The following is a 26,927-nucleotide window of genomic DNA, read 5'->3' on the forward strand; positions in this document are numbered from 1 at the left end:
ACAGCAATCATAGGGCACAATGATGGATACTACAGGTACATTTCCTGGATGGAGAATCTCCCCTTTATTTTAGTTATTTTCAAAGGAGAGGCTTTTAACACAAACTTCCATTAACAAAATGGTTTCAGGTTTTAATTATAGTAATAAAATGTTTGATGAACCAACAATGACCATTCTGTTTTCATTTCTTTCAGGATCATTCTGACTGAGAATAACAGAAATTCTGTAACACTGTGATGGTATTAAACAGCAGTATTTTTGACACGCTTAACGTACCATGAAAATCTCGTACTGTTGCAACCCTAGTTGCCAATAATGTCAAAGGTTTTCATGCAGAGTGCACATCCAGCGTGACAAGGGTCTTCCTTTCTAATGAGTCATGTATTATATTTATCTTTCAAAAGCCGCCAACTAGCTGTAAGCCCAATCATGGGATTCTGGTGATGCTTCAACAGTCAAAGAGTGCAGCGCTAGATTTAAAATTAGTGATACAAGGAACAGGTTTGGCCTAACTGTGTCTAGGGATTTTTATTAACATATATTAAATTAAATCAAAGGGTGTATTCAAGACATTTTCATTTTCTGTTAGCAGTTGTAAGAACTATTTTCTTCCTACCGAACTACACCCACCAGTTGTGTCACCGCGCAGAAGCAAACGTGCATCTACTGCTCGCTCACCTAGCACCACTGAGCTATCTAATGTTAAGCCCAGTTCAGACCAAAGACTGGCGACAAGATGAGCTGAAACTGGCAACTACTTACAATGTGCCGTACTGCAGCGTTCTAAAAACCTGCTGGTTCACACCAATACAACTAGACTGGACGGTATATCATCTCTATGCAACAACTCTCTGTGCTTGGGTTCTGATTTCCAGATTTTCAGGTTTATTTTAGTTGCACTTGTACTTGTGATGAAACGATGGAAAACACAAAGAAAATGGGCATCAGATGGATTATATTCATAATAAATACGCCACAATAATATGCAGCAACCCACTGTCCAACACCGACACACACGATGACGGAAACAGAGAGCTTGGCAGGGAGGGCGCATCTGCCGCTGCAGCCCAATTGGCTGTTGAAGCAGGTGACGTGCTTTACGTTCTAAAACCATTTGCTAGTGATTTGACCAGCTGAGTTGCAGGTGACACCAGCAGCCGCCTTGAGTCGAGCTCAGACAGCCAGTTCACACGACTGCAACTTTTCTCTGCAACGTTCTAAAACAGTTTCATCTCATCGCCAATCTTTGGTCTGAACTGGGCTTTAGGAGTTCAGCTGAGGAGGACGCCATTTGTGTTTACATCTCATGCTGTCACGAGCACAATCCTCTTGTCCAGGAGTAGATGCTCGCTTCCTTTTGTGCAGTAATGCAGTTGGTGGGTGTAGTTCTACAGCAGGGGCGTCAAACATACAGCCCAAGGGCCAGAACCGGCCCACCAAAGGGTCCAATCAGGCCCACGAGATGACTTTGCACACCTAATATTGAAGCAGTTGTGAAGGCTAAGAGGTGCAGCTTTCAGGAGCAAGTTAATCTCTCAAGACAGATTCTGCAATTTACATTGTAGAATCTGTCGGCAGCCCTGTGTGAAAGATGACTAGAGAGGGGGGCAGGGCGGGGCTTTGAGTTTGAACGATGCTGCGCTTTAGCCAATCACAATGGAGGGGGCGTGGCCAAGACGTGCAGGTGTCCCCAGGAAATGTGTACCTACAGAAACAGCAAGCTCCAGGTCCATAGCGACCGCTCCACCCAAAACGCCGTCTTGTCAACGTGAAAAAAAAAAAAAAAAAAAAATTTTCCAGCAGATGTCTTAGTTACAACATGATTGAGCTAACTGGAATAGTTTCATGTCGTATCCGACAACGGGAGGCTTTTAACAAACGATGTCCTGATGTTAGCTTTGCTAACTGTCCCTGTCAGCTGGAGCCACTGATGCTTTCTAGACATTGTGATTTCCCATAACTGAATAAATACCACACATAGCAACACAAAACTGCTTTGATAGCTCAATCATGTTGTAATCTATGGTTATTACAGACACCGCTAACGGATAGCGTTAACAGCTAACGGTTAGCCCAGCTAATCTACGATAACCATGTTATTTACAAAACGTGCACACAGAAATAGTAACGTTTGTTCAATCATTGTGTTTATAGACTTAACAAACATCAGATTAGTCTATACAGTGATATAGTGACGTGAAAAATGTGATATATATAGCTAAACTCTGCTGGTTTTCTACCCGAAGTATTTGTAAACAACACGGCAGTTCCTTGGGGGCACCGCCGGAAGTGAAGGGCGTGAGCGAAAAAAGTTTTTTTTTATTTATTTATTTATTTTTTTTTTAACCGATGGATTTCCAGATTGGGAGCAAGTTAACTGAGTAGCCTACTTCATGTAAAATGCTTCTTCAGAGGCTCTTCCTCCCTGTTCTCTGAAGAAACAATAAATACTTACTGTGGTCATATCTAAAGATACTGAACACTGTGCAAACTATTGTCAACCAGCAGCTCCAGTTTAAAATGATCTGTATCAGACGTCTATCTTTAAACACTTTAGGTGGAATCCTACTGCTAAGGTGCGGCCAAAAGTTTAGATATCCTTCTGACACCTGAACTTTTGTTTGGTAAGCATCTTTAACTTCTCCTAGCTAGTTTGGATCAGTAGGACCAGATAAGTATAAAAAAACTAAACACTGTCAATGATAATTAAGTCCCAATGTCCTCAAAAGAACTACATATCAAACTACAAACATTATTAATCATAAATAAACAAGTTTCAACCATAAAATGTGATCAGGTTTTGGACCTTGTTGGCTACAGACTGAGTTGGCAGAGATGGTGGCCATCTTGTTTTACATGGGTAAGTGTATTGTGCTCTTACCACCACTAGATGGCACAAAAAAAGTGTCCACGGATGAGGACAACAGGTCTAAGTTAAAGGGCCAGTGTGTAATATTTGGCATGGTTTATTGTCAATCTGAATCTGAATCTGAATATTCTACCCATTAATATGTTTATACAAGTGTATGATCGCTATAAAATAAAATAAGTTTGGTTTTTGTAGCCTTATAATTATGCTTTTATATATATATATATATATATATATATATATATATATATATATATAGTAAGGGCCTTGCTTTAGAGAAGTCGCCATCTTGCGCCGCCATGTATGTACGGCAGACTGAGTGGACAATCCAGCCAGCCAGAGAACGCGTTTCGCGTGTATAAATGAACCAACGAAGACAGCGGAAGGAAGGAAGAAGGAGGAGGAAACAGCAGAGAGTGTTAGTAGTTTGTCGATAGAGAGTAGTGAAAAGTTTTTTTAGTTAAAAAGTTTGCGAATGGACCACACTTACCACGCAACAGGAGAGAATGAACCCGAACCGTCATCTGCGAGGAAAAGAAGACACAACTTCACTCCTTGTGATGCACTCTCTGCGGCGCTTTTCCTCCTGGTGATATCTCCCCAACAATGGCAGCAGTAGCACCGAATCCCATTCAGCCTCTCTTCTCACCCGCTCAGCATCAAACACATGGAGTTCCTCATCTGTGTGCTCCGGCTCAAACAGGTATGGCTCTGGGTCTGTGTCCGCTACAAGAAACTCTTCAAAATCGCGTTCAAAGTCGCCCATTGCAGCTACTATAGTCCGGAGATATTGCTAGGCTAAATAAACAGCTGAGCACTGTTTACCAGCTACCCTGTCAGTCAGTGTGCGGGCTGGAGATTGAGCAGAGAGGGGAGGGGGGTTGGTCCCCACTTAGTATCGTAAACGAGTATGTGTGTAAAGTTATGAAGTGTGTCTGTTACGCCAGAAGAGTCAGAGTTTGGGATGGAGTGGAGTGTTACCAGAGTTTCTGGAGTGCTCAAATAAACGGGCCTTTTCCCGAACGCTCTTCTGGTCTCCTGCTCGTGAGGGATTCATTACAATATCATAACATGGTTTAGATTTCTAAATAAACATTCACCTCGTCGCTAGATAGACCTACTCCTGAAAAACTCGTGTGCAAGGCTTTTTGTCCCTACGAGGCCACCATCATTTACCCGACGGGAGGGGTGAGCGAGTGAGCCCTGCAATCTAGAATTTGACCACTGATGTCACTGTTTAACGGTTTTCAACCCATTTTACACACTGGCCCTTTAATTAGAAAGAAGTATTAGGTCAGGTAAACCCAAAATGTGATGTCCTCATATGAGGAGGACACGGGGTCTCAGGGGAGTATGTAAATAGTTTGTGAGGCGCAGATAACTTCACCTGCATCTTCAATAGCTTCCACTATGGAAAAATATAATGACAGCGAGTCGTAGACTGACTAGACGGGGAAAAACTGGGACACACTGTTGAAATTGCACTTTTTTCCTAAGATATCGCAGGCGGTTCATCACCTGTTAAATGTTTTTAAATACTTCTTTACACTAAAAGTTTGATTTTGGTCTACAATGGTTTTACTAGTCCGGCCCACTTGATATCAAATACAGCTGAATAAGGCACTTGAACTAAAATGAGTTTGACACCTCTGGTCTACAGGTAAAATGTGTAGTTTTGATTTTGGGGTGAACTATCCATTTGAGAAGTAGGTGAACTTTCTTAACGTAAAAAGCAACACTTAACCTTTAGTTTATGACAAACATTTAAAATCATCTGCATACACGTGGTTTTCACTGGCAGGAACAGGAAGGGGATGAATCTGAAAAGTAACTAAAGCTGTCAGATAAATGTAGTGGAGTAAAAAGTACAATATTTACCTCTGTGAAGAAGAAGTATAAAGTTGCATAAAATGGAAATACTCAAGTAAAGTACAAGTACCTCAAATGTGTACTAAGAACAGTGGGCCTACTTGAGTAAATGTACTTAGTTACATTCCACCACTGGAGAACAATTACAGGGCTGCCAAGCTACAACACTCAGTCTGTGCAGGAAGCTGTGACAATGTGGAGTGAGGCTTAATTACCTGCTGACCAGATAAGCAAGGTGCAGCGGCGCCTTATGACTTATGGTTAGGCAAGAGTTAGCCGGGTGGGGCCGCCTACACCTGCCCCGGAGGGAGGAGACGTCAGCCCTCCAGTCGATACTCTGAGAATTAATTCATCTTTTAATTAAAGCCATAAATTCACTGGTTTAATATCCGGATAACAAACTCACATGCAGTTAAAACATAATCACCACCAGCACTAATTACTTCAATCATCATGATGAGAGCAGGGCTTAAATACAGGTCGGACTTGTCTTTTATTATCACAGTGGGTGTGATTTACACTCCCTGTTACACAGCTAATTGGGCATTGACCTAAAAAATGTGATGTGTATCCGTTATTTGTCCCGTGTATTTTGTTTTTCGTGTATTTCAAGTTTAAGTAAGGACATTTAAATAAAGGAGTGCAACAACTGAACAGCAGTGAGGATGACAGGGTGACCCACTGGTTACTGTCCCACATGATAGCCAGTTGTTAGCAGGTATCTTCATCACTGAAGTGTCATTTAACAAGATAAACCAAAACCCAACCAGCTCTGTAAATGCTGGTCTGCGGCTGATGCTGACCTCTGACCTCACTGGAGCAGGTTGAAGAAAAGAAGGTGAATTTTAATAACAGATTATTACAGAATAGAGGTCTGGTGGATGTGACATATGCAGGGACATGACATTTGCCTCATCTGGTGGGTGGTACAGTATATCATCAAATACTTTCTCAGTGTGGAGCAGAAATCAAGTGTACAGTGACATCACTGTGATATTTATCAGCTCTGATCATAACTGAGTGTTCTGAGATACTTTATAGAAACCTGACACTTTTTTTCAGACACACACTGTTTCTGTAACGGAAGAATAATATTACAAATATCTTACCCCCCCCCCCCCCCCCCCGAAAGGTAAAATATTGTTCAGAGCTGCATAACTTAATTTATTTGTAATTAGTGGAGGTGTGTTGCTTCTTAAGTACTTTAAATCTCTAAGTAGTTTTGAAATGATGTAGAATTATGCAGGTATAGATATCAGGGACATATCTCTTCACTTCAGCCTACAGCAACTACGACTTTCCTTATACAGGACTCAAACTTCAATGCATTCAATTTATTCTTTTTTTTAACTTTCTTTCTTTCTTTATCATTATCAAGTGAATTTTATTTTTCTTTATAAAAAAATAATAATTTTTTTTATACTTATGTTATACATGTATATTTTACTCTATTTTTAACTTTACTATTATTATTATTATTATTATTATTATTATTCAGTGGGTTCTGTTTTGTAAATCTGTCATGCATTTTAAATATTTTTTTAAACTTTATTATAACAGTTTAATGTGTTTTATCTTATGTATGCAATCTATGTACTTTTTTTTTTAAAACTTTATCATTATTATTATTATTTCATGTTCTTTTTTGACTTTATTTTTTATGATTATTAATATGTTATTCGGTGGGCTTTTTAAATCCTATGTATTCTAAGTATCCCATTTTTTAAGCTTAATTATTATTATTAGTTATTTTTCAGTGTTTTTTTATCTTATGCATTTTATGTATTATATTTTTTAACTTATATATATTTTTTTATTCAGTGGAGTTTATTTTTTATCTAATTTATGAATTCTGTGTATTTTTTCATTATTTTGTATCATTATTATTATTCAGTGTTTTTTTTTTATTTAATGTTATGCATCCTATTTTTTTTAAGTTATTTTTACTATTGTTATTAAGTGGAGGTTTTGTCTATCCATTTTACATCAATTATAGTATTCTGTCCATTCTTATATTTATTTTATATCTTTTTTCATGCACTTTAAGCTGAAATTTTTCTATGAATTGTGCTTTACAAATAAGGATATTATTATCATTATTATTATTATTATTATTAAGTGGGTTTTATTTTCTATCTTATGCATTCTAAGTAATCTATTTTTTTCCCTTTATTATTATTACTATTATAATTATTATAAATTAAGTTATACATTTTATGTATTCTATTCTTAACTTAAATGTTATTATTATTATTATCTAATGCTATGCATTTTATGCATTCTATTTCTAAGTTAAATACTATCATCATTATTATTATTATTATTATTATTATTATTATTATTATTGTTCTGTGGCTTTGATTTTTTTTTCTATGTTATGCATTCTATTTTTATCTTTTTTTTAATGTTATTCTTAATATTATTATCAAGTGGGGTTTTTTGTCTATCCATTTTACATTAATTGAAGTATTCTGTCCCTGTTTCTATATTTATTTTCTATCTATTTTCATGCATTTTGAGTTGCAATTCTTGTATGAATTGTGCTTTACAAATAAAGCTATCATTATTATTATTATTATTATTATTATTATTATTATTATTACTATTATAATTATTATTATCATTATTATTTCTGCTGTCAGTTATGACTCATCATGTGTTGTGTCTCAGTGTTTGTTCTGAGTCTTGTTGAGTCTTGTTTGGATGTTGTATGTCATGTGTTTCTGTTTTTTCATTGAAGTATAATAAATACATAATGAGAACCACAGGCTGATGTTGTTGTTGTTGTATCAGTTAATGGAGATCTATACAAATAAAACAAACCCAGACACAGACACAGACAGACAGAGAGACAGCCAGCCAGTGTCCATATCGGCTCACCGTTGGGTCTAAAGGTTTCTAGCTGAACTTGTGAAGCTAACGTTAGCTAACAGTTAACGTTAGTTAGCTAGTTTGTTGTTGCTCTAACGGAGCTAGCTTCTCCTCTGAGTCGCACCGACTTATGTCAGAGCTGTTAATGATATTAAATTAAATTACCCACCTCTATTTTGTCGACATTCCTGGCACAGCCGACAACCCTCATGCCCTGCTGGACCAGTGCCCGGGCTACAGCCGCTCCGATCCCCACCGAGGCTCCGGTCACCAGGGCCACTCTGCCTTTCCACCGCTCCATCTCCACCGTCCTGTCTGCCTTCACCGGTACTGTACACGGAACACGGTGCTGCTCCTCCGCCTACTCGGCTCCTCACACGGTCACTGCTGTCGGTGTTTGTACGGTGTGTTCACACTGAGGGATGCAGCAACCTCCGGTCTCGGTCCGTGCAGCAGCATCCAGGACAGCGGCGGGCAGTGTGCCTGAGCCCGGATCCATGCGCTCCTCTGGATGAAATATGAAGAGCCGTGGCGTGAGTAAATGTTTGGTTCACATCACCTCCCACTTTGTTTCTGAGCCCCGGGGCCTGGACGAGTTTCCTCCGTGTGTGGGTACATACCGCCGCCTACTGGAGCCAGTGAGATGAAGAAGTACTCCAGTTCCTAAAGATGATAGGTTCCAAATTTAATCTTCCTAAAAAAATAATAATAATAATAATAATAATAATAATAATAAAAAGGATTTAAAAAAAATATTGTAATAGAAATAAATTAGCAAGAAATTTAAGAGAAAATTTAAAACAAGAAAGTTAGTTTAAGAAATGAATATTAATAAAATATTGTAAAAAAAAAAACAAAACAACAACAACAAAACCCTAGGGAAAAAAGATTTTAGATTATTATATTTTTTTCAGCACCCTTTCCAGGTAATTTCTTTCTTTCTTTGTTTTTAGCTTTTATGGCTTTTTTTTTTTTTTTAACAAATTTTTGCAAATTCGCTTGACTTCCTTTAAAAACATGGGAAGAAGGCAATGAGCAAAGAAAAAGTAGAAAATAACCCAATAAATTAGCAAGAAATTTAAGAGAAAATGTAAAACAGTAAAATTAGTTTAAAAACATAATTCAAAATAAGGTTTAAGAAATATTGTAAAAAAAAAAAAAAAAAAAAACCTAGGGAAAAAAGAAAGAAGCTAGGAAATATTCATAATTATTATGATTACATTTAAAAATAATAATGTTACAGAATTATTATAATTTTTACCACCATTTCCAGGTAATTTGTTTGTTTTGAACTTTATGTCTTTATGCAAATTGGCTTGATTTCTTATTTTTTTCTGTACTTTTTCTTTAGGAGGAGTACATTTTGGAATCATCTGTCGGACTTTAAAAAAAAAAAAAAAAAAAAAAAAAGCAGATCAGCTTTAGGACAGCATGTCCTAAAGCTGATAGGTTCCAAAATTTGCTCCTCCTCCTAGAATTTTAAAAAGAACTTGTAAAAAAAGAAAACTAGGGGAAAAGAAAAAAGCTAGGGAAAACTATATTTATAATTATTATTATTATTACATTTAAAAATGATGTTACACAATTACTATAATATTTAAGCACCTTTTCCAGGTAATTTATTTTTTTAAATTTTTTTAGGAGGAGTACATTTTGGAACCCATCATCTATAGGACATGCTTTTTAAGTAAATGCAGCAGTACCACTGTGTAGAAATACAAGTAAAAGTCCTACATTCAAAAGTACAAAAGTATCAATGTCAAGTTAGTATTTTAAATAAAATATTGTTAAATTATAATTATTGATGAATCAATGCGTTAATCACTTTAATGTTGCAGCTGGTAAAGGAATAGCTCGTTCAAATTTGACCTCTGAGTAAAGTTATCATATAAAACCTCAAACCTTATGAATACAGTTTATAAAGTGTACCTAATAAAGTGGCCATGAGGTGTGCATATGAACGGTGCGCCCCCTGGAGGCCATACGCATTAACGCATTACAACGTCAACTGCTACGTTCAGGGGCAAAGGTTAAATCAGTAATGAAGATTCCGCCACCGTAGCAGCCTCACTCACGCAGTGTCGCGCTTTCTATTATATTTTAAGGGGAACTTACCGAAGCAGGTGAGTAATTACAACACTTTAAGTCAAAACGTTTAGTCAAGTGTCCCTTTATTTCGTAAAGGTGACAGATTATGGTCAATATTTAAAACGTCAATCAGAAACACTGATGAAAATGACAGTTGCTAAGTAGCCAGTTTGTTAGTTAGCTAAGTTTGGTGGCATCGACAGGGCGTAGACAAACTGTATCACCACTGCACTATATTTATTATTGGTGGAGGTGTTACTAACTTTAATATGTATTAACCGCTTGAGGATACTGTCCAAAGCACGCGCTGACTGGCTTCCTCAATTTCTACTGGCAAAGGAAATTAGCTAGCAGGCTAACAGGCTAGCCGCCGGTTGCTGCTTTATCGTGCCCAGCATATGTTAGATATTAGCTTGAATCAACCTGTCGACATAACTTATATAATTTTACAGCTACAGATAAGTTTGACAAACTAAAACATCATACCAGTTTCTCCCTCCGCGCTCTCGGCTCCAGGGTTGTTTTGCTAACTTAGCGTTAGCTTGTTAAATCTGGGTCAAGACAAATGTGTGTGTAAGTTACTTCAACCGTGTTAGTAATCACATGTTGTCAACGTCGGTGCGTGGTTGGCTTTTATTATTGTGTTTTACTGCCTGTTAAATCTGTGTAATAGCTCACAGTGACAGGGAGATGTTGCAGTTAGCCCCCAATGACCTGCTGGAGATTAGCATTAGCTTGGTGTAGCCTGTCTGAGTTGCTCTCCTGTGTGTCACCTGCAGGCGAGCTGCACCACGAAACGCCAAACTGGAAGGAGTCATGGCTCGATTGGTGGCAGTTTGCAGGGAAGGGGAAGAGGACTACCCATTCCTCGCCAGGCAGATCCCCCTGTATATTGATGATACTCTCACGGTTAGTAGGCTTTCCCATATGTACTGTACATGACCATAAGGACAGCGTTGTGGTTGACTCAGTCATAAGCCACTTTGGGTCAGGTGTTTACACTCTACATCAGGTCTCTGACTGATTTCATCACCTCAAGTAAAGGCTTTGTTATTGCCAAGCCAAATGTTAAAGGGACAGTTCACCCCAGAATCAAAAGTATGTATTTTTCCTCTTAACTGTAGTGCTGTTTATCAGTCTATATTGTTCAGTGTTGAAGTGTTGCTGAGTGTTGAAGATATCAGCTGTAGAGATGTCTGCCTTCTCGTCAGTATTATAGAACTAGATGGCACTCAGCTTGTGGTGCTCAAAGCACTCATTAATACATTTGTAAAATTGAACAGCTGTCTCTTCCCAGGAATCATGATTCGGTTACTCAAGATAATCAACACACATTGTTGTGAGCAGTTTCATGTAGGAAGTATTGCCTGCCAACCGAACTACACCCACCAAATAGTATGCCAAAAATACCAGGATGTTCTACTACATCTGGTCCGATTTTGCAGTATGAAAGCCAGGATGATTTTTCTGGCTATTCTGACCCACAGTCCTCTGCGCAGCGGATGATACATCATATCGACTGAGCCACAAACAGATGCCAGCTTATTGACAGCTGTCTGAGGTCCCTATGACGGATGACAGCGCATTCAAAAAACGGATAACCAGTCGAATAGTAATAACAGGAATATTGACTGTTGAAGTGAACAAAATAATTATAAATATTACAAACAGCATTAATACATAACTATAAAAATAACAATGGCTGAAAAATGGAGCTGTAATTTCACTGTCGCAAATATAAAATGTTAGAATCTACAATCTGTGCAGTTATAACTTTAAAATTAAACTACATATATTGCAAAGTAACAACAGCAGATCTCTGCATCTCTGGCAAACTCGGTAAGTGGCGTTTGTTTTATCTCTAAAGTAACGGATATGAAAGCAAGATGGTTTTCAGGGCGTAATGTTATGAGAAAGCAGTACGTCCTGAATGTGTGCGTACTACATGTAACAGTACGTACTTCTTTAGAGCAGCTGCCTTACCTATTAAAAGCAAAAAGAAAAAGTACAGAATGCGCCCTGAATCACAGGGCAGAAGGAAGCATGCATGTACTCATGGACGAGATGCTCATGCTCGTGACAGCACGGGAAGTAAACAGTAATGGCGTCCTCCTTGGCTGAGCTGTAACAATAGCTAGAGCAGTGGTGCTAGGTGAGCTAGCAGTAGATGCACACTTCCTACTGCGCAGTGATACGGTTGATGGGTGTAGTTCTGTAGAAACTGTAGAAAGAAGATAGTTCCTAAATGAAATTGCTCACAACGAAATATGTGGATTATCTTGCATTAACGGGTCGTGATTTATGAAAAGAGACATTGCTGTTGAGTTTTTCAAATGAGCTCCACAAGCTAAGTACCTATTTTTTCTTTAAAAAATGAAGCAAATTTGCTGCATTTAAGAGTTGATGAATTGTTATGAAGATTAAGAGCTGGTGATGGATTGAGAAGACTGTCAGTTGTGGAAAAAAGCACCTTGAGATTATTTTGGTTATCTGAAATAATCTTTGAGGAATGGGTTTGTCTTTATTTCCTGACTGCATTACTGTAAATTGAAACTTGATATTTAAAACAGCCAAAGTGAACTTGTAGTTTGGTTTTCCTCCATCACCTCTCAGCTTTGCGACAGTTTCTTTTACGCTGCTGAATTGCAGCCGCTTTCCATGGTGATTTGCAGATTAAATGGCTGTTTTTAAATTTGTGAAGGAGCAACTCTTAATTTATCATTAAAATCATTAGCAAGGTCATCAACTTATGTCTGTGGCCGATATCTCCAACATCCGGCACCTCACATCTAAACAATCTAGACCGATAAATAGCAATACGGGTAAAAGGAACTGTCCCTTTAACATAAAATAATCTCAGAGACATGGTCATGCTTTGTGACTGTTTCTTTACATACATTAACTGTTGTGTTTTATCTACTGTTGTCAGATGGTGATGGAATTTTCTGACAGTGTCATGGACGTCGACAGCCAAGAGATAAACACGTCCCATTGGAAACAATTCTCTGAGGTGTGTAGTGTAAATTTTAGTCTGTCATTTGTCTTCATGTCACTTGTCAACAAAGTGCTAACAGATGTACGATTCCTTGACCTTTAGTATCACTCCAAGTTGAAGCAACAGGACTTGAATATCGCCCTGATGGTGACATCCAGAGAGGTGTACGGTGCATTAGCTCAGCTGGTTCCATGCGTGGGCTGCAGGCGAAGTGTGGAGCGCCTCTTCTCGCATTTAGTGGAGTCGGGGAACCCAGCCCTGGAGCCGCTCACAGTGAAACCCACGGGCATGCTGTCCGTCACCAAAGCCTGTTTAACAGACGTAAAGAAGCTCTACACCCTCTTCTACGTTCACGGGTAAGACACAGAGAGATACACAGAAGTGTGTTTATTTTATTTTCAATGCCAAATTGATTATTATCATTGATTATGAATCTGTGATTTCAAAAGAAATGCTTGCTGGGTTTGTTGGAATACTATGTAAAGATACTGATGCTTTCTTATTTAGTGTCAGGTGTAACAAATACCCAGCTTGTGTTGTTATATTTTATTAACTGTTGACAGTGCTGGGATATTCTGATAAGGTTTTTTTTTTTTTTTTTTTTCAACAGGTCAAAGTTGAATGACATGATTGACGCCATTCCCAAAAGTAAAAAGAACAAACGCTGCCAGTTACACTCCTTAGACACACACAAACCTAAACCTTTGGGGTGAGTAATGTGACCATTTTATCTGTTTTCCTCATCAGACTGTTGTAGTGTCATTCTCTAAACAACATTCAGGATGTTAGTGTTAAGAGGATGCGTTTGAAGAGTGGAATAATAACTCTTCCCAGCAGCCAGGACCAGTGTTTTTAAGTTGTCCTCTGTCCAACCGTACTAGTGAAGGGGACACAAAGAGAATTAGAAGACCACATATGCAACACTTTCCTTCCCTTTGGACAATTTGTGGCGTCCCTGTCATGTAGAAACAAGCCAGGAAAGACTGAGTTACAGCTCTTTCTCCCGTCTCCACAAGGTCTCTGCTGTAGGTCAGTCATCACTGTGCATAATTTGATGCTTTGTCATTTTTTTCCCTGCATAGTTGATGATATATACCAGGGGTGTACAAACGATAAGTGAACGTGAAAATACCTGGGGGCTATCTGCTCCTTGCATCATATGGGTTATTAACAAAATCACTTACAAATGACAGAATTGACCCTTTACTATGTCCCACCCCCAGGCGCAAACTGGCCAATCATAACGTAGCATCGGGCTGGCTCAGACCAGGGTCCTACAATAACACAGCTGTGCTCCATTGACTCTAATGCAGTCATTTCAGATTTCATTTTCAGGCTGGTTTCGGTGATTTGGAGCTTTGGAGACGGTGTTTAACCTTCTGGATTAAATTGTGCTCAATTTTGACTGTTTTCTGAGTGTGTGTTTTAGACTAGTCGACTATTTAGAAACATCCCTATTTTAATCAGGAGAGACTTGTTTTTATAGTAAAAAGAATATTTATTAAGGTGCACGTAGGAATGAAAATCAGACCCCACAGAGATGGTATGATTTAAGGGGGGTGATGAATCCATAGTCGCATAGGGAACCCCCCAGGGTCCAGATGCTGGTGGTGGTAGAGGTAGTGAAGATGAGATGAGAACAATATGTGGAGAAGTTGAAGAAGTGCTGATGATCTGGATGAGTGGAGGAGTGAGCCTTTGTTGAGCTTGTCCTGGACTCTGGAGGTGAACGGGGTAGAGGAGGGCATGACAGTTCTGCCTAAAATGAGGGCTGACAGCAGCAGAGTAGAGAGCATATTTGAAGTTTTGCAGTGGCGCCCTAATTGGCTGAGAGAGATCGTGGCAAAGCTTGATTGGATAACCAGAAGAGTGAACACCCATAGGCAGCTGATTAGAGGAAGCAATGGTATAGAGAGAACTGTGAATGGAGGAAGCATAAAGATTGTCTTCCTGATAGAACTTGTGCTGAGCTTCACTGGACAGCATGAGCCAGATATTTCCCTCAAGAGCTAGTGGAGACCAAAACCAGAGTTTAAAAGAGTGTATATCAGACTCATATTTGCCAGGTGGTCAGAAACACGACTCCTAATGAACGCTAACGTCGCTCCATATCTGCTGGGTGTGTAAATACTGTAGGTTATTGTTAACTGTGCATTGTGATGGCAAAGCTCTAACAGTTGTATTCTTGCTTACAGGGGAAGCTGGATGGATGTGTGGGAGCTGATGTCTCAGGAGTGCAGGGACGAGGTGGTGCTCATTGACAGTGCTTGTCTCTTGGAGACACTGGAGACATACTTGCGTAAACACAGGTAATGTGTGACTGTCGTAGCCTTTATTATGTGATATGTTAGAGGTGTAAAGAGTACTGGGCTAACTGCGTGGTACTTTCTTGTGCACAGGTTTTGCACTGACTGCAAGAACAAAGTGCTGAGGGCGTACAACATCCTGGTGGGGGAGCTGGACTGCAGTAAAGAGAAAGGGTACTGCGCCGCTTTGTATGAGGGACTATGCTGTTGCCCCCATGAACGCCACATCCATGTGTGCTGCGAGACTGACTTCATTGCTCACCTTCTCGGCCGGGCAGAGCCTGAGTTTGCAGGAGGGTATGAGTAAGTAAAGGTGTAAACAGTGAATGCTACAGAGTTCAGTTTCATTTGAGTTTCATGCTTTCCATGTGTTTCTGCATTCAGTTGATTTTGTCTTTGTTTTTTAGACGCAGAGAGCGACATGCCAAGACCATTGACATTGCACAAGAAGAAGTCCTGACCTGTCTGGGTATTCACCTCTATGAGCGGCTGCACAGGATCTGGCAGAAACTCCGAGCAGAGGAGCAGACCTGGCAGATATTGTTCCATTTGGGAGTCGATGCACTACGCAAAAGTTTTGAGGTACACAACTCCTGAGACAGTGTGTGTGTACGATATTATTTTAAACTGATATATCGGATGTTAAATGCATTGCGGCTGTGTGATGATGTACTGACGAACATGACCCTCAGATGGCAGTGGAGAAGATGCAGGGGATCAGTCGGCTTGAGCAGTTCGTCGAGGAGCTGTCCGAGGAGGAGAGAGCCAAAGAGCTGAAGCAGGAGAAAAAGAGGCAAAAGCGAAAAAACCGTCGCAAAAACAAGTGTGGCTTTGATGCATGTGAACAGGAGGGAGAGGACAAGGAGAAGAATCTGGACGAGGTAATCCTGTCACACTTTATTTAAGCTGTATGTCTTCACATTTAGCTACGCTGTCTGTTCAACTGTATTTATTTAAGCCTGTCCCATTTGCTGTGTCACAGGGTTCTCTTGAATCTTGCAAGGTGTGTGGTAGCCACGATGAGGAGGAGGAGGCCGGACTGGATCAGAGCGTCACTGCCAATGGAGGCACTTCCTGTAGCTGCCCAGACAACACCAAGCCGGGTAAAAATGCACACAGGCTGTCACTTTTTCAAACAGTCAAGTTCAAACTAATTCAAACCAACATGTAATTCCTTTTGAATTAATCCAAAAACAACCCACATAGTGAAAGACCTGCCCCCAGTATAGTATAGTCTATGTATTTTCTTGTGTGGTGTCATACAACTGTGTGACTGTGTATCTTAATTTTATGGTGCTACTTGGAATTTTATATCCAGCTCTGTCATGATCCTGAAAACCCTCTAAAGAAACACTCCAACTGATTCAGTAGTGTGTATGGCCCCCGTGTGCCTGTTTGACCTCCCAACAACATCTGGGCATGCTCCTGATGAGTTGGCAGATGGTGTTCTGGGGGATCTCCTCCCAGACCTGGATCAGGGCATCATTGAGCTCCTGGACAGTCTGTGGTGGTGCTTGATGGTACCGGTGGCACCGATACACAACGTCATATAGGGGCTCCGTTGGATTTAGGTCAGGGGAATGAAAGGGCCAGTCAGTGGTATCAATGCCTTCATCATCCAGGAACTGCCTTCATAATCTGGCCACATGAGGCTGGGCATTGTCCTGCACCAGGAGGAACCCAGGGCCAGCCACACCAGCGTAATGTCTGACAATCGTTCTGAGGATTTCATCCCGGTACCTAACAGCAGTCAGGGTACTCTTGGCTCTGACGTGGAGGTCTGTGTGACCCTCCAAGGAAGTGCCTCCCCAGACCCACACTGACCCACCACCAAACTGGTCATGCTGGATGATGTTACAGGCAGCATCACGTTCACCACTGCGTCTCTAGACTCTTTCACGCCAGTCACATGTGCTCAGTGTGAACCTGCTCTTATCTGAAGAGAACGGGGCGCCAAAGGTGGACCTGCCAATTCTGGTGTTCTCTGGCGAATGCCAATTGAACCGCATGGTGCTGGGCTGTGAGCACAGGTCCGACTGGAGGACGTCGGGCCCTCATGCCACCCTCATGGAGTCTGTTTCTGACAGTTTAGTCAGATTCATCTTGCAGTAGATCAAGCTGATAGTGATAGTGATAGCTGATAGTGGTCCTCTGCTGGACCACAAGACGAACTACTTCAGACATTCTGTTGGCGCTAATAGTCTGTATATTTGAAAAGATCTGGAACAGTTTGTGTATTTGTTTTTTTTCCCAAGTTTGAACAAAGGTTTAAATACAAAGTGGAAGCTCTAACACAGTCATCACTACGAGCCATTGAACATGTGTTTATAGATGTTTTATTCATGTGTATCTGCAGATTTGTCGCCCCACAGCAATGGTAGTGACTGCGGCTACTCCTCAAGTATGGAGGGCAGTGAGACGGGATCACGGGAAGGTTCTGATATTTTCTGCTCTGAGGGAATATGCAACCATGACGATGCAGGTACGGTGCGAGCAGCTCAGTCCTTACAACAGGAAACATTTCAAACATTACAGTGTCTCACTGTGTGTCTTTGTTGACCCTCTGCAGGAGATGACTCAAACGCCCATCACTGTGCTGAAGACAAAGAGGAGGATGGAATAGACAGCTGTTTGGACTGCTGGCCACACTCTGTGGAAAACACTCAATGCATGAGTAAAAAGAAGAAAAGGAAGGGCAAAGGTTTATGCAACGATCAGGTGAGAGAACAGACTGTAGAATTCACATAGCTCTTTGCAGAATATTTAACGCTGTGTATCAACTAAAGTCTGCGCGTTTCCACAGGGACAGAAAGGTGACGGTTGTATGTCAGGTGGGAACACAACGGGCAGCAGTCCACCGTCATCGCACACTTGCCGAACCAAAGAAATCTTTTCCTCCTTATGTGGCGACACATTTGCCAGCATTGCACTGCGGTTACCGTGGACAGCACATCAAAACAACCTTGGCCTTGATGCAAGGTCTCCAGAGGCAAATGCAAGTCTCATGGAACTTCTGGTCAGTAAGAAATATATTTTAGAATGAAGGGAAACTTCAGTATTTTTCAGCCTTAACTGTATTTTCCCATGTTTTTATGTCTAAGCGACTAATGGTAACAACAATTTTTGAAACTGGTCCAGTACTGAGCGAGAGTGCTGCAGTGAAACAGGCTGCAAATGTAACCACTCGGGGCATGTTCGCACCATCAGTTTACATTGATGTAAAGTGTTTGTTTTTGCCACTGGCGGGCTCAGATTATTATTAGAAGTGTCTGACTTTATGTGAAGGACGCCACAGAGGAGAACAAAGCTTTCTTTAGCTTTAGCTTGATCTGATCTTAATGTCATTGTCAAGTCTTGCTCAAGGAGAAGTCTTGTGGGGCGTCGGTGGCTTAGTGGTAGAGCAGGCGCCCCATGTACAAGGCTGTTGCCGCAGCGGCCTGGGTTCGACTCCCGACCCCCCCCCTCCCCCTTTCACACTTACCTGTCCTGTCCATTAAAGGCAAAATGGCCAAAAAATAAATAAATAAAAAGGAGAAGTCTTGTTCTGAAATCTCGTAAGAGGTGACGTGTTGCAGGAAAACAACAGTAGAGACATCGTAGAGGAGTTGGAGAGAGGAGCGCCAGGAAGAGTTTGTTTCAATGTCATGACCAAATATTTATTCGATTTCAGCAATGTGGAAAAGTCAGTGAGTTCAGTTTGAGACTTCTCCTTGAGTGAGACTTGGTTACACACAGTAACACCACAATAAGTACATATATGCAGGTTTTTTAGTAAACATTAGAAAGCAGTTTGGAGGACAGTGAAAGAACAATGACCACATATTTTCGCAGTGAGGTGAGCTCCAGGAGGCTGTGGAGAAGGTGTCTGCTATTGTCCATTATAGCTTTGTTCAGTGTGCCCCTCTCCACCACAGATCTTAGTGGGTCCAATCTCCTGCTGAGCACTGAGCCAGCTTTTTTAAACCAGCTTGTCCAATCACTTGACGTTTTTGTCCATCAAGCTGCCTCCCCAGCACACTGCAGCGTAGAAAAGTGCACTGGCCACCACCATGTGATAGAACATAGTCAACATCTCCACACACATCAAATGACCTCAGTGTGTCACTGTGTCATGCTGGTGTCATATTTCTATAAATGCTGATCAGAGCCAATCGCAGCTTAAGGTGATAAATACAAGTGACTACGGCACAGTCAGTTGTCCGGGGAATTCATGCCGATTGTAGCCTTGCCCGCTAAATACTTAAAGCCAGAAGTTAGCAAGTGTTAGTAGGTTATTTGTCCAGTGAGAACAGGGATTAACAAACAGACTGGCTCAAGCAGGGGTAAAGAAAATGTTTTGTTTCTCTGTAGAGACCCCGCCTCATAATAAAAATCTGAGCCTGTCGGTTTGACCGTACAAACGTGCCCAGAGTGGTTACATTGCAGCCAATTTCATGACTGTTGGCTGCAGCCGTCTCGTCAATACTGGACCAGTTTAAAAGACTGTTGCTCCCATTAAGAGAATAGGTTCCAGGTTAAAAAATACCACAGTGTCCCTTTAACCAATAACAATAATGATAGCTCTCCACTTCAGCTTTGCTAGTAAGCCAAGCCACTGAACTACAGTGCTTTCCACGTTTCCCTAAAAAGAGTTAAAGAGCTCTGGTTGTGTTCTCATTACAGGATGATTCAGAAGTGACCTCAGATGAGGAGAGTTGTCTGACACAAGATGAAATCCAGGCGTTTTTGGAACGAAACCAGTCCTTCTACAACAACCGTCACCAGTACCGACAGCTCCTGAAAGAGAAGTTCACCAACTACTGCCGCTCCACCGAGCGGAGTAAGCCCGTCTGTGGGAAGTGGTTCACCACCACCAGTGTCAACTAACTGCACTAATTTAATTTCCCCTGGGGAAAACACAACACAACACTTGTGACCACTGCTGCAATATCTTTTAGAAAAGATACAGTTCTGAAGTACATTTGGTGTCTTGATCGGTCAAATCTACTTTAAAGTAAATGTGATTCTTATTTCTGTTGATCATCTGCCTCTTTCTCTCACTTGTACACACAAACACTTTTTCATCTCATTTCTGGGGCGCTCTCTCACCTGTAATTGTTCTCTTCGACCAAGCCTAGCTGTCTGTTGTTGGTCTCCTGTAGGGTCGTCGGGTAAGGGCACAGTGGATTCAGTAATCAAGCTTTGCAAGCTGTGACATTAGGGTTACATTGTAGGAGTCTTATTTTCTGTTTTTGTTTGTTTCTATTTTGTTTCTCTTTGGTGACACTTCAGTGTAGTGGTAAAGGTTGTACCATTAAATGTGTACAGAAATTCTAAATATAAAGATTTTACAGAGAATAAACATCCATTTGTAATAAGGATTTGGGTGTGACGTTAAGAGCGCAATGTGCAAAATTTACTAAATAAAGAATATTTATTAATATGCATTATAAATGTGTTGTTTTTTTGTAACCGTTCAAGGTCATGTGCATTTTGGGAGTTCTTCTGTGAGCCACTATGGCCTTTACCTTTAGATGTCAGCCTAGTCTTGAGTTTGGATGGTTGTTCAAGGAATATATCTGTTGAAGTTTGACACAGGGTTTGCTCCAAATTGCATACTTTGTCTTTTTACTTAAAGTATGTACTGCAGCTGCCCTTCTACTTCCTCATAACATTATACACTGAACTTTGACAACTTTGGAGATAAAACAAACACCACTCATCGAATTCCCCAGACACAAAGAGTAGCCAGAAAAGCATGCTGGCTTGGATGTAGCAGAACATCCTGGCATTTTTGGCATACTGCATCTGACAAACTATGTATTGGGACATACTAAATCTTTTTTCTGGCACACTATATAGTATGGTAGTGTGGGGATTGGAGCTCACAGATGATCTTCGACACATGTATTGAAGTCCATTCCTGCCAGTGAGGTGAAAAAAAAAAAAGATCCTGTAAGTCGTTATAATTAAAAACTTTATCGAAATAAAGACGTAATGTCTCAAATTAGTGACTGAGAGTTTGAAAACAAGTTAGTATTTTATTATAATGAGAAACTTGAAAATAAGTTAGTTTTGTTTGTAATAATTTTAGTAATTTAGTTTAGTAATTTAGTTTAATATTTTTCTCAAAATAATGTGTTAGTGTCTCAAAACAATAAACTCAAAAATATTGATTTAATATCTCAAAATAATGAGACACAATATTAAGTCATATTTTTTATAAAGTTTGTCATTAATTTCAGATACTAACTCATTATTTTGAGTCAAAAACTTTTTTTTAGACAGGTATGTCATTTTTTAGGAGGTGTTTGAGACGAATCATTTTGAGATAGGGATGTTTCTCCTTATTTTGAGATATTAACTCATTATGTTTGATAGTTTCTCGTTGTTTTGAGATTATTTTTTGATAAATAATTGATTATTCCAAGATACTATGTCATTAAAACATTATTTTTGAGGATGTTTTTCCATTATTGTTAGATACTATGTCATTATTTCACCACTTACATGATTGATTTTGATGATTCTGTTTATTTATTTCACTTTATTAATTTATTATTTTTATTTTTATTTGTTTAGTTGTCGTTTTTTGTCCCACTTGCTTAAATACGCTTTCACACTTGAGCAAATTACACTTGCAAATGAAACAACGTTTGGGGAAAACTTCCAGTCGGTGGTGTAACGGTCATATTCACGATATACGTAAACTAACGTTGGTCTCATACTATTTTTCAGAATATTTTTCACACGCTAAAAGCGGTTAGATTATAAATTTTCAGAAATCCGAGTGATCCTGAATGTGTCATGGGGTTGAATCCGGAAGCAGGCAGCAGAGCTCTGTTTGATGAACCCACAGGGCTCGAGACTGAACAACCGTACACAGGTTAGGTATGCTGTGAGACAGGTATCTAATGACTCTGCATTTCCGACACAGACAAATCCTTGGTAAGTACAAACAACTGGACACATCGGTCACGTATTAAACGTCGCAGTACAGAACTTAACCATGACTTCATGAGTGGGGGTTGGTGCTGGTGAATCACTGAGGAAGTGACGGTTCATCCTGGGGAGCAGTTTAAAGCGCATTTGAAGTATGTGAACTTGCGCCATAAAACAGCGCAAACGCACTGAGGGATTCTTTTTTTAGCTAGGTTAGTAGTATCAGTAGAAACCCGCACTTTAAAATATAACATTCTGTTTCATATTTGTGCCTTTTGTGTTCAGTTCAGTGTTCAATTCATTCAAACTACTGGAAATAATTTCCTTTGATTTTTTTATTTGAACAAGCAATTTGTTGTATTTCAGCACTGCACTGAAAGCAGCAGGAAGGCAGAACTGAAAACACATTGCTATCTTTTATGTATCTCAAGTAATATTGTTAAGGCAATATTGAGCAACGTTTATTCCATATCATTCTCATGTGTTGCAGCCCAAACTGTAAAGTGAACTTCGCCAGGACAAAATGGGTGCATTGTACGTTTCTGCAAACCATGAATTAATCTGCGTGTTTCACACCATCATATCGACGTCTCTAAAGTGACACAGTATGTGAACTGACTCTCATTAGGAGGTGGAGGGGATGGCAGGTGGCGTGCCAAGCTTGAGACCAGCATTTCCAGCAGCTTTTTAGCCAGCAATCATGGGTGTTTTTGAGGGACTCATCATTGTTTTTCTACCAGGAATAGTCCCATAAAAAGCGGTTGTTTATTACTGAGACATTACTGTGTTTTCTACCAGGATAATGTCATGAAAAGCAGATGTTCTTTATGTAGACATCACTGCATTTCCAGCGGCTTTGTAGCCAGCAAACATGGGTGGGTTTTAGCAACCCATTGCTGTGTTTCCAACAGGGATAGTGCCACAAAAAGTGGCTGCTTTTTACCAAGACAAAGCATTTTTTGGCCAGATAGAGCACGATAAGCAGACATCACTGCATTTCCACCTGCTTTTTAGCCAGCATCTGTTTTTTACTGAGACATTCCTGTGTTTCCAGCCAGGATTGTGCCACAAAAAGAGGTTGTTTATACCTGACATCGCTGTGTTTTCTGCCAGAATAGTGCAGCTAAAAGCAGTTGTATTTTTTACAGAGAAATCACTGCATTTCCAGCAGGTATTTAGACAGCAAACATGGTTGTGTTTTAGAAGCCTGTCGCTGTGTTTTGACATGGCAGAGATAGTGCCATGAAAATTGGTTGCTTCATACCGAGACATTGCTGCATTTCTTGCTTGGATAGTGCCACGAAAAGTGGTTGTTTTCAACCAAGACATTACTACCTTCCCTGCCAAGAAAGTGTCACGAAAAGCGGTTATGTCTATCGAGACATCACTGCACTTCCTGCTAAGATGGTGCCACAAAAAGAGGTTGTATTGTACTGAGAAATAGCTGCATTTTTAGCCAGAATTGTGCCACCAAAGTCAAGAATTTTAAACTATCCTTAACTTATCCTAGCCAGACAAAATGGTTTTTTTTTGTTTCTATAACTACATGTTATTTGTTGTTGAAACGTAAAGAAACACAAAGTGTCAACATATCTGCTACATAACAAATGTAGGGTATCTATGGTTTGCATAAACGTTCACTGCCAACATTTATTCTGGCAACTGGGCTGAACAAAGATTGCTTTAGTTGAAATTGCGCATCATCAATAATTGATGCAATCAGGGGACACCGGTCAAAAGAGTGCCAAGAGGCCTGTATATTCACCGTGTGTGCTGCAATAATGTTCTAAATATTGTTCAGTCTTCTGTGTCTGTTAAATATGTTTATATTTGGCTCTAAATAGTCATGTTTCTCTCATGTAGTAAAGCTAATAAATTTTAATGTTTGCAGATCATGTCTCAGAGGGACCTGAAGGAAGCGTTTGTCAGTAATCTCAATGGGACCAGTCTGCAAGAGGTGGCGCTGGGATCATTTCTCACCCCAGTGTGTCTCATCAACAGAGGACTGATTTTGACCCTCTATTATCAGGCCAAAGGGACTCTTCCACTGCCACTTCCACTGATTTCTCATCTGCTTCTAGACTTCTGTGTGCTCATCCTTCCCCTCGTGCTGTCATGCACCGTTCTGAGCGACATTCTTCACCAGGTCATCTTGGGCCTGGCTGTTGTGTCGGCTTGTGTGTTTTGCTACATCTACCGTGTCAGCAGTCAACCCCAGAACACCATCAGCGCCTTCCTTCAGAGTCACGTTCAGTTCGATCAGATTCCCTTTGTGACCATCTTTCGAGTGTTTGTAAATGTGAAAACAGCCATCAGCATTCTCGCCGTAGACTTTATTGTCTTTCCGAGGCGATATGCTAAAACTGAAACTTATGGGACGGGGGTTATGGACTCTGGCGTTGGAGCGTATGTCTTTGCAAATGCCCTCGTCTGTCCAGAAGCACGGGGGAAGAATGTCTCAGGATCCAAGATGAACCATATCAGAAAGCAGCTGCTGTCCGTCTGGCCTCTGGTTGTACTTGGCATGGCAAGACTAGTGAGTGTCAAAATGTCCGGCTACCACGAGCATGTGTCGGAATACGGGGTCCACTGGAATTTTTTCTTCACGCTAGCCATTGTAAGAGTCGTAGCTTCTGTGATTTTGTCCGTTTTACCAGCCAGTCAGTCATGGCTCGTTGCCCTCCTGATAAGTGGATTGTATCAGCTCACTCTGGAGATAACGGGGCTGAAGGGGTTCATTGTCCACAACAACGACAGAGACAAGGACTTTCTGCACGCCAACAAGGAAGGCATATTCTCTGTAGTGGGCTACGTAGCCGTCTACATGGCAGGAGTTCAGGTTGGGCTCTATGTGATGAAACCAAGATCAAATGTTAGACAGTGGCTCAAAACACTTTTTAACCTCTTGTTGGGAAGTTTTGTTCTGTACACATCTCTGTACCAGTGTCAGACACTCGTGGAGCCGGTGTCTCGCCGCTTAGCTAACTTACCTTTCTGCCTCTGGAGTGTTGCTCAGTCTTTGTTCTTTATGTGCTGTCTCGGCGTAGCTGATATGATTCTACTGTTTTCCAAAAGATCATCCGGCTGTCAACTCATACCTTCATCGTGGAATTTGTATAAAAAACCATCAGACTCTGAGAAAAAGACGGGTGAAATTGAGAGACACTGTCTCGTCCAGGCCGTCAGCAGGAATCAGTTGTTGTTTTTCTTGCTTGCCAATGTCATGACCGGACTGACCAACTCAGTGGTGGACACGCTGACCTGCGGCAGCTCGTTGTCAGTGTGCGTCTTGCTGTTGTACATGTTGATGAATTGCCTTGTGATACATGTTTTACATCTTTGTGGAATTACAGTGAAATTTTGGTAAAATTTGATTAAATAAAGGACAGGGTTCATTTGGGTATTTTTTAAGGTTTTTGAAGGGCTGCAGTGACGAACCTTTAAAGTCAAGACAGTAAAAAAAGAAGATATATTCTGTCATGCTGATGATACTGTTGTACATAATGCGTTTATGCAAATGAGTGCATGTCTTGAAGGGTGTGTCCAAATAAGTAAAAAAAAATACTGTGAAACCAAACAATGTTCTTTAATTATTTGCATGTATCTATGTTTTAAAAAAAAGTGTTAAATAATGCATTCTGCCTATAAGGGATTGGCCTGTTGAACTGACATCATTGTACTTGAGATTTAAGACTGGCTCGGGTCAGCATCTGAGTTTTTCATGGAAGAGAAAACAGCATTTAAAAATATGCAGCAAATAAATGTAGACTGTAATGTGAGCTGCAGTATGTTATTTTGTGTATCTGTATACTGCATGTCTCAAAGATATAAGAGTCTTAAGTAATTTTATGTTTGTAGCATGAGTCATTTCAGGAGGTAGAATTCAGTGGAATCTGGGTATTGGTGCATAAAGTAAACATATATACTGTAAAACTTCAATTTATAACCTGGGCTATTATTTGCTTAAATCGCTGAAATCAACAGGCCTTTGATTCCTTTCACACAAAACTGTTGCTCAGCAAAGATGGATATAACTTGTATGAAAATGAGGGTTCATCAGAGATAGAGTTACGGCACTCAAGGATTATGGCACCCAGTATACCGACACAATTAAATGCCCAGTCCCTTTTACTGGCCCAGTGTGGCTGCACATTTTGACAAACAAAGCCTGTCTCAAATAGATGCCTGGTCTGTTTTTTATAGAAGTTCGTTGGAAGTATAAAACCAGGTTCTTTGCTACCCACTTGAGCTAACATTAATTAGCTGTTAAGATCAGGCCTACAAATATAAATGTTTGAACTTTTGTCAATATGGAGATGCTACATTTTGTTAGATTGGTTACATTCTCCACAATTAAATAGTTCAGTTCATTTTACTGAAACCATGAGCACCAAAGAAGTCTTCATTCAGATTTATCGGCATGGTAACAAAGAGGGATGGGGGGAAAAAGTAGTGACTCCCTTCCTCTGAACCTGTCATAAAGTAAGAACGTGTCTGTTCCTCAATTACCCTGTAAGTTATTTGTATTCCTTTAGTTCGTAAGGGTTGTTAGATCAAAAGGATCAAAGGGGTTGGGGGTCACAAGGGGGCTGGAGCCTATCCCAGCTGACGAGAGGCAGGGTACACCCTGGACAGGTCGCCAGACTATCATAGGGCTGACGCATAGAGACAGACAACCATTCACACTCACTTTCACAACTTCGGCCAATTTAGCCCCCGAGAGAGTCACCGATTAACCTGCATGTCTTTGGACTGTGGGAGGAAGCTGGAGTACCCGGAGAAAATCCACGCTGACCTGGGGAGAACATGCAAACTCTTCACAGAAGGGCTCCCCCACCCTTGGTTTGAACCAGAAACCCCGTTGCTGTGAGGTGACAATGCTAACCACTGCACCAATTGGTTGCATCTCCCATCGACATGTATCTGTACATATATATACATTTATATATTTAAAATCACCCTCTCACCCTCTTCAGGTGGTATCCGTATCATCCTCAAGCTCGGATCC

The 26,927-nt window shown here is 40.4% G+C and overlaps 3 protein-coding genes across 4 annotated transcripts in view; 2 read left to right on the forward strand and 1 right to left on the reverse strand.

Annotated features, from left to right (window-relative positions):
- dhrs11a (dehydrogenase/reductase 11a) overlaps positions 1-8,164 on the reverse strand; it is a 35,826-nt gene extending 27,662 nt beyond the window's left edge. Inside the window, exon 1 of the mRNA XM_033644277.2 lies at positions 7,779-8,164. Within this exon, the coding sequence (XP_033500168.1) occupies positions 7,779-7,910 (132 nt within the window). The 5' untranslated portion in view covers positions 7,911-8,164. The remainder of the gene's footprint in view (positions 1-7,778) is intronic.
- A 1,455-nt stretch (positions 8,165-9,619) lies between these two features.
- Positions 9,620-20,425, forward strand: ggnbp2 (gametogenetin binding protein 2). Of its 2 annotated transcripts, none has more exons than XM_033633526.2 (14): positions 9,620-9,732; positions 10,477-10,606; positions 12,627-12,707; positions 12,795-13,048; positions 13,303-13,401; positions 14,888-15,001; positions 15,092-15,301; positions 15,406-15,580; positions 15,691-15,879; positions 15,981-16,101; positions 17,355-17,480; positions 17,568-17,716; positions 17,802-18,014; positions 19,661-20,425. In XM_033633526.2, exons 2-14 carry the CDS (start codon positions 10,514-10,516, stop codon positions 19,862-19,864), a joined length of 2,028 nt encoding a protein of 675 aa, XP_033489417.1. In that variant the 5' UTR covers positions 9,620-9,732; positions 10,477-10,513; the 3' UTR covers positions 19,865-20,425. The 2 variants fall into 2 exon arrangements, with proteins under 2 accessions (XP_033489417.1, XP_033489425.1); XM_033633534.2 differs by having other exon boundaries at positions 15,092-15,295.
- A 1,361-nt stretch (positions 20,426-21,786) lies between these two features.
- Positions 21,787-25,496, forward strand: pigw (phosphatidylinositol glycan anchor biosynthesis, class W). Its single transcript, XM_033638805.2, has 2 exons — positions 21,787-21,925; positions 23,811-25,496. The coding sequence occupies exon 2, from the start codon at positions 23,814-23,816 to the stop codon at positions 25,284-25,286; it is 1,473 nt and encodes a 490-aa protein (XP_033494696.2). The 5' UTR covers positions 21,787-21,925; positions 23,811-23,813; the 3' UTR covers positions 25,287-25,496.
- Positions 25,497-26,927: the final 1,431 nt, after the last annotated feature.

Source organism: Epinephelus lanceolatus, chromosome 11, assembly GCF_041903045.1.
Source record: "Epinephelus lanceolatus isolate andai-2023 chromosome 11, ASM4190304v1, whole genome shotgun sequence".
NCBI lineage: Eukaryota > Metazoa > Chordata > Actinopteri > Perciformes > Serranidae > Epinephelus > Epinephelus lanceolatus.

What these genes read in the sequence shown, in the direction of transcription:
- pigw (XM_033638805.2), top strand. Translation starts at nt 23,814, where the DNA reads ATGTCTCAGAGGGACCTGAAGGAAGCGTTTGTCAGTAATCTCAATGGG.
- ggnbp2 (XM_033633526.2), top strand. Translation starts at nt 10,514, where the DNA reads ATGGCTCGATTGGTGGCAGTTTGCAGGGAAGGGGAAGAGGACTACCCA. An exon ending in ATATTGATGATACTCTCACG is followed by an intron (nt 10,607 to 12,626) that starts GTTAGTAGGCTT and finishes TACTGTTGTCAG; the next exon opens with ATGGTGATGGAATTTTCTGA. An exon ending in ACCCTCTTCTACGTTCACGG is followed by an intron (nt 13,049 to 13,302) that starts GTAAGACACAGA and finishes TTTTTTCAACAG; the next exon opens with GTCAAAGTTGAATGACATGA.